The sequence below is a fragment of the Limanda limanda genome, chromosome 13 (genome assembly GCF_963576545.1).
Source record: "Limanda limanda chromosome 13, fLimLim1.1, whole genome shotgun sequence".
NCBI lineage: Eukaryota > Metazoa > Chordata > Actinopteri > Pleuronectiformes > Pleuronectidae > Limanda > Limanda limanda.
Window position 1 is genome coordinate 6,503,599 of NC_083648.1, and position 7,809 is coordinate 6,511,407.

General features: G+C 39.2%; 1 protein-coding gene across 1 annotated transcript; it reads left to right on the top strand.

The window, feature by feature from the left end:
- Positions 1 to 473: 473 nt before the first annotated feature.
- ndufv2 (NADH:ubiquinone oxidoreductase core subunit V2) lies at positions 474 to 5,963 on the top strand. Its single transcript, XM_061084278.1, has 8 exons — positions 474 to 583; positions 1,732 to 1,794; positions 3,079 to 3,141; positions 3,384 to 3,500; positions 3,651 to 3,819; positions 4,223 to 4,332; positions 5,604 to 5,680; positions 5,765 to 5,963. Exons 1-8 carry the CDS (start codon positions 542 to 544, stop codon positions 5,856 to 5,858), a joined length of 735 nt encoding a protein of 244 aa, XP_060940261.1. The 5' UTR covers positions 474 to 541; the 3' UTR covers positions 5,859 to 5,963.
- The last annotated feature ends 1,846 nt before the right edge of the window (positions 5,964 to 7,809 follow it).

The following is a 7,809-nucleotide window of genomic DNA, read 5'->3' on the forward strand; positions in this document are numbered from 1 at the left end:
TTGAGTTACTTTTCCTTTTTTTCTCATTGTTTGTTGTTGTTTTTTGATTTGTCATTGTGTTATCTCATTTGCTGTTGTGGTATCTTATTTTCTGTCGTTTTTGAGTTACTTTTCCTTTTTTTCTCATTGTCTGTTGTTGTTTTTTGATTTGTCGTTGTACTATTTTGTTTGCTGTTGTCTTATCTTATTGTCTGTTTTGTTTTTTGAGTATGTGTCATTGTGTTATCTCATTTGCTGTTGTGTTTTTTGTGTAACTAGTCTCTTTGTGTTTTGCACTGCTTGATCCTCTTTTCTTTATTACATTTCATCCTCCTCATATGTAATAATAACCCATTAGTTATTTTCACTAACTGAGCTCCTGGAGAACGTGCCACATGAACTCTCAGGTTTCATAACCGAGCTCTGATCCTAAACTCCTCTCTGCGATCGATTGAGTCACGCAGCGCCTGGTGACGTCAGACCCTCTCAATCGAGCCCCGACACGGCCGCTGCGGTCCCGTTGATCCTCTGAAGCTCCAGGGTTCGAACTTCCAGCCCCAACATGTTCCTGTCCGCTGCTGTCCGGTCCGCGGTGTCCCACACGGTACTGTCCAGATGTCCTTTGTGTTCACAGACCCGCGTTTCAACGATTTGTTTGAGGATTAGATGTGAAAACAACGTGACTCCTCACAAGGGCAAGCAGGCCGCTAAGCTAGCTGGTGTTGGCTAACGCTAGCATGCTAGGGTTAGCCTTCTGCTATCAGATGTTTATAAGATGTTTAATGGACGAACGAGTGGTGTTCAAACGTTTCTCTTCACTTCTTATGCTTGTATAGATTTAAATTATCTTTATCAGCCTCGTTGATCTGACATTGAACCACTCAGCCAGCGTATAGGCCAAAATCCTGCTGGTGGTTAAAATGTCCTTTAGATAACTTGATGTTTGAAGTAAATTTGTGCCTTTAGAAAGAAGGTTAACACATTTAAAAACTGCCTCATATACTTTTCTGGTTGTCTTATATTTGTATCAAGTCTAACATGAAGGAATGTCAATGTAAACACATGAAGTATAAAGTATACAACCTTGTACCTAATTTCAAATAGTGATGAAGCTATGTATTTGTGAATGCAGCCCTTATTGTAATACTTTTAAACTTCTGTCAGTTACTTCCATTATTATCATATACACTGTTATACTAATAATAAGTGCAATATTACGTTCATTTTCACGTGCAATACTTCTTTAAAAATCGTATTTTCTTTTTTATTTAATTATTTTATATTTCAAAGTTGTTGTAACTTGTTTTACTTGTATTATTTAATATATTTAGGCACTGAGCATCTCTTACTCGTCATTAGACTTCATATCTTTACTTAAAAATGACTTGTTGTATTATGCTATTCTTTGTTGATAATACTTTTGAGTAAGATCTGGAACCAAAATGTCCGTAGTAATGAATGAAGTTCTATCTTATCTTATCTTATATAGTTATATATCATGATAAAGAAGTAAGTAAGCTACTGGTACGTTTGTTTGTCCTTGTACAATCAGAATATACAAAATATTATATATACTAATAATGTCAAATTAACAACAACATAAACAGTTTTGTTTCCCCCATACAACTCAACCAGATATAGTTTCTTGTCCAAACGGGAGACAAACCTGTTAAAACTTTCTTTGGATGTTTGAGTATCAGTCACAAACCAACAGATGTTTTATGAGTCTTGTTTCTCTCTCTGTGGTTGCAGGCCAGGCAGGTCCGGAGTCTGCATCGGTCGGCTGCACGCGCTGGAGCAGGTGGCATCTTTGTGGTGAGTTCACAGTTTATTTGCATTGGATACAGAGAATCCCATAGTGCTGTGTAGCAAGTGTATAGTGTCCGATGAACACCTCACAGCTGGGTTAATAGTAATTAGACAACTTGTATGTACTGTATTCAGAGTTCATTTTGTCTGGGTGCTTCTGCTGGAATCTGTTGGATAAATGTTTATTTTCAGTAATGTTAGTCAGATGCCATTCTGGATCAAAAATCATAGAGTTATCTTGCATATGAAACAAGTGATTGAGGTAGTTTTGAATACTGAATCACAATCTGTGATAGACAACATTTTCTTTTGAGTGCTCTCAAATATTCAATATATTATACAATGTTGCCCTGATCTAGATCAAGGTCATTCCTGTCCTCTGCAGTCTCCCATCACTGCAGTCAATCAAGTGACTAAATGTGTTTTACATTGGCAAACAGAACTTATGATATTCAAATCAAAGCCTTTTTACAGAGACTGATGTGTTACTTGTCCATCTTACTTCGTTTTCTTCCTGAAATAGGCCAGCTTATGTTTCTCCAAACCAAATTTATGACAGCAGATTTCTTTACATCATTTGTTTATTACTAGATTGTAAATCTCATTTAAACAATAAATCACATAAATTCGATCAGTACATTAATCAAAAATGAATCAGCTTAAATTTTTGCTTAAAAATCCCCATGGTACCTGTTTTCCAGAATCTCCTAATCAGTTGCAGCGCTGCCTTTAGAGCCTGTTACAGTCAGGCTGTCTCACTAGGTCTAATTTCCATCTCAGTAACAAAAACAGCACCTGTGATATTCTCATGTAATGGAAACCTGCCATGGTTTCAGTCTCTTGGTAATAAAGTTGTTTTTCATCTTTGAGAGGATAGGTGGGAAGTGGATGGGTGAATTGTGTCACTAATCTTTGACCATAAATGTTTAAGACATCTATAACATACGTCAAACATCATTAACTTGAAAGTTTTTCTTGTCATTAATCGCTCAGAGTATGTTTGCTGCTCACAAGGGGGCAGTGTGCACAGAAGCAGAAATTACTTCTATGTGTTGAGTCTTCTCAATGAACTGATAGTAGCACAAGTTCCCCTCTGGGCTCACATGATGGGTTATACATATTTTATCAGTTACTATGAGATCTCGCTCACAAGCCTTTAACCCAAACCTGAAAGTAGTAATTGTTGAGTAACAAAATAATCTCTAATAGCATTTTCACATTCTGTGACTATAGATAATTATTCATTTGGTGTAAATAATGTCCTTTAACGCTGTTGTCTTTCTGTTTTAGCACAGAGACACTCCTGACAACAACCCTGATACTCCTTTTGACTTCACTGAGGAGAACAAGAAGGTAAGACTGACACCTGGGCTGAGTAGTATACAGGGGATGCTTTTTGTGAATAATCTCCTCCAATATCCATCATTTTCCGCTTGTATTTGCTGCTTCCAATGTGCATTTTTATATATTTCAGATAAACATATCCTATTTCCTCTCTTATATTAATGAGTCCAAAAGAGGAATGCAATGATGTCATTATTCTAAGCTGTGAGCAAATTCACATCTAATAATAAAATGTATTTTTTCCCATGCAGAGGATTGAGTCGATCATTTCCATGTACCCTGAAGGCCACAAGCAAGCAGCCACCATCCCAGTGTTGGATTTAGCCCAAAGGCAACATGGCTGGCTACCCATCTCCGCCATGAACAAGGCACGGATTCTTTCGGAATTTATTTTACAGCAATTTCCTCAAGCGTAGAATAATTGTATTGACAACATTTTTACTAAGACCAATAAAATACAAGGTCCTTTGTGTTATGTAGGGTAACCTCATTGAATGTTTGTGATTGTTGTCATTCAGGTTGCTGAGGTGCTGGAAGTCCCTCCCATGAGAGTGTATGAAGTAGTGACATTCTACACGATGTTCCTGCGTCAGCCCGTGGGAAAATACTTCATTCAGATCTGCACAACAACTCCCTGCATGCTCTGCAACTCAGACAGCATCCTGGAAGCCCTCAAAACTAAACTGGGTAAGAGAACCACTTGAGATTTTACAGCTGGACACCAATGAAGGGATGGAAACGCAGTTGAAAACTATTTTTATTATCTGTATATTTTAGTTAAACAGAGATTGGGAACAAACGTGTAAATGTACACTTGTCCGTGTTATTCAAACAACAAAAAGCTGTAGAAGGACACTAAGACTGAAGGAGCAAGACTGAAATCAATATACTGTTAAGATACTTGAGTCTGTGTGACATTTAATAAAGAGCTCTATTATATGTTGTATTTTTAGTCAACGGAACATTGACATTATTTTTACATCTGGTGTTACAGCCTGTCAAGTAGTACTTAATGAGTTCAGTAACTTGATCTGCTGCCTGTCAGGAGATCAGACACGGATATAACATGTCTTCATTTGTTTCTCCGCAGGGATCAAGGTTGGAGAGACGACACCTGACAAGATGTTCACACTAATAGAAGTGGAATGTCTAGGTGCCTGTGTGAATGCGCCGATGGTCCAGATCAACGACGACTACTATGTGAGTGCAGAGAGCTTCCTCACTGAAGATCATAACTAAATTAGTTATATTGGGTTAAAGCGTGAAGTGAGTTTTGCAAAGAATGTCTGCCGAGAATCTCTCAGCTTTATTCCTGGAATGCAACCTGTTTTCTCTTGTGGAAGCCAGTGTGGATGCTGTAACGTCTTCAAATGAACAGCTTGTACAGGCAGGAAATGGAAACTCTGACAAAAATAATCTTGAATTCATCATAATATTGCTGGAATAGCATATCATCATTTATCTCAGTTCGAAAATAGATAGAACTGTATGAGTGTTTAATTTACATATTAGTTTAAACTTTTTCTCAGTTCTCATGGTAAATTCAGTTCTTGCAAGGAGAGAACAAGTGACCTGAAGTAAATCTTACCTAATAGGGAGAACATTTCTCTTTACACCTCAAAGTGCTACGGTAGAAAAGGTACGATTTGTACGGCTGGACTGAATTTAGCATTTTATAAGAATAATTATCACTAACATACTTCCATTCTTTGGCTATTAGATCAATTCAGTTGTCAATTGCAAGCACTTAGTTTTATTTAAGATAGTTTGCAAACAAGCACTCGAACGTGTCAGCTTGTTAATGGTTTTTATAGCTGAAGGTAAAAGCTGTGGTGCAGATCAGCGTAGCTGCAAATACCTGCATGTGAAACCGTTTGGAGGATTTAACGTCTGATTCAGTCTTCATGCACATTCACACCGAGCATTATCAGATTCAAAATAATGCAATAACCAAGCTCCTTCTGAACACAAGTGTTGTTGGTCAAGAGTCTACACCCATGAATACAAAATACTACCCGACAAAGAGCTGTTATTTGTCACAGTTTAAACCTTGTTGGTGCTGACTAGGGACATTCTGTATAAGCAGATTTGAACTGAGCTGACAAGTAAAACCAGTTTCATTGTCTTTTGTATGTAGTACAGTATCAACATGTATTAAGTTAATGGGTTATGACAAGCCAACGATAAATGTGGACGTGAAAACAACTGTAGCTGTATCTGAAGTATTTTTGGTAGAAAACAATTCACAGCCCCCCTGAACTCCTTTAATTTTGTTGCATTTTAATGTATTGCTTCCTAAATGTCCCCCTCCTTTTAAAGTGAGATTGAACTTAATAGATAAGACTACGTGTTCATACAGGCTCGAGCATATGAACTGAAAAACTCTGAAGACCTTAATAATCCTGCACAAGACCACCAGCAATGAAAATGGGTGCACTCTGTTCTTTTCCTGACATCTTGCTTATTTCCAGGAGGACCTAACACCTAAAGACATGGACGATATTATCGATGACCTGATAGCAGGAAGAGTCCCACCACCTGGACCCAGGTAAGAAAAACATCATTCATCTCATCTTCACGGTCGTACATACTGTCCTTTACATTAAGACGCATTCTGTCTCTTTGATTCCAGGGGCGGTCGTTTCTCCTGTGAGCCGGCAGGAGGTTTGACTTCCCTGACCGAGCCTCCTAAAGGACCGGGCTTCGGAGTGAGAGCGGACCTGTAGACGTTGTCGGCTACCATCTGCTTTTATTCACAAGCAACTCGTCCCCAAAGCTGATACTATGTTCAACACAAACATGTGGTGTAAATAAATTGTTCATATACCTGTGCTGTAGGTGTCAGTGTGTTACTTATCACACATTCCAACAAGGCAATGCTAATATAACTGTTAACGGTTGTAATGGGACAGATTATGTATTTCCATTTTACTCTATGAGCGCAACCACGATATGTCAGGCACACAACATAACTTGATGATTTTATGGACTCATTAGTAATATATTATTTTAAGTAGTATTATTTTGCTGTGTCTATTTCCTCCAAAAGTTCTCTGGCATGTGAAATTAAAACCTTTTCCTAACTGGAACTCTTCCGCTTCCCCAAATAACCTAAAACACATTGCACTGTGTTCTATAAAAATTAATATATGGTTAAATATCACAAAAGATGCTGTGTAAGTAGAAACGTTTATATTACAGTTTCCTTTCCTTTTCCATGACATTTATTTGTAATCTTTCTCTTGTAAACAATCCTACACAAGCCTTCTGAAGAGTCAGTATCACAATATAATCAGTCGGACTTATCCAACATACCAGCTTAAACAATAGAGCAAATAATTCAATAAATGTTAAAACATTCTCTGTACAAATCTTTATTTCTATATTGTGCAACTGGCACATCACATGTTTCAATACCAGTAATATTCCACGCTATTACATAGAACAAAATAATACATCATGCCATATCACATATTGGGCTGCAACTAATAAAATACTTTGTGAGGATCAATCACTGCTCTCGCGTAGCACACTTTAACTAGAAAATTCCTCAATAGAAATTTTGAATTTGTCTGCACTGGTTTCAGTTTGAGAGAGAGAGAGACAGGTTTAGGAGAGAGATGTTTACTGGCCCTCTGGGAAAATGTGAAGAAGTCACCTTTGCACCTGTCAAATACATCCAAGATCCCTTTGATCTATGACCACTGACACTGTCCTTTGATGAAGGCTCATATAAGAGAGCCATATAAAGAACAATTTACGAGCGACCCGTTTAGTGAAAGTCTCAGAATAGACAGATCACACAATCCCCGAACGAACCGGACGTTTTGTGCATGTGCAACAAAACCTGTACGAGGAGTAGCAGCACGAATATACGTCAGAAGAACTACGAGTTATAACAAGTATGTGGAATAATAATACTACATTTGCATGCATTGCATTGCTGCAGGCGTAATAACGTCACAAAGCAGTGAACGACAGTCAGGAGGTGCAGCACTTTTCTCGGTCCCCTGGAAACATTTCCGTTGTCGTTTTCGCAATTGTGTGTGTTGTGACTTTTCTTTTTAGCAGAGCAGGGTGTCATACAAATTGAGGTTCTCTTAATTGTGTACGTGGTTTTTTAATGTCACGCAGCTCCCCCCCCCGACGTTTCTCTCTGGCGTTATCGTGTCTCGCCGCCCCCCCTCCCTCCCTCTCTTCCTGAAGCCTGCTCCGCAACACGGAACATCCTGCACCACCACCGCGCATGCGCGTACAATCCTCCATGATGCTAATGTCACTGCGCCACCTCTTTCCAAGCTTTTCCGATACGACGAGAAAAAAAAAAGATGGCGGCGGGCAGAAAGGGGGGGGGGCGAGTTTACGCCATCGAATCGTGTCATGAACGAAACTGTCAAACGACTTCCTAGCCGGGCTCGGGGGGAGAGAAAGGGCAATAAAACAATTAAAAAACTACAAACGGCCGCCATTGCCCCCGGTAAAACGGGATGTTCCAGAAAGTTCGAACAACCCAGCAACGGAAAAAGATGACGTCAAGTCTCTCGGAGCCCGTTCTCTCTCCCCCCCCAGCCCAGAGTCACTCACCTCCCGCCGCCACCTCACTAACCACGACCCGCGGATAACGGCGTTCTCACGTTAAACGCGGAAGTAGATGTCGCGGTACCGTGAACTTTGAAA

What these genes read in the sequence shown, in the direction of transcription:
- ndufv2 (XM_061084278.1), top strand. Translation starts at nt 542, where the DNA reads ATGTTCCTGTCCGCTGCTGTCCGGTCCGCGGTGTCCCACACG. An exon ending in GAGCAGGTGGCATCTTTGTG is followed by an intron (nt 1,795 to 3,078) that starts GTGAGTTCACAG and finishes TTTCTGTTTTAG; the next exon opens with CACAGAGACACTCCTGACAA. An exon ending in AGCCCTCAAAACTAAACTGG is followed by an intron (nt 3,820 to 4,222) that starts GTAAGAGAACCA and finishes GTTTCTCCGCAG; the next exon opens with GGATCAAGGTTGGAGAGACG.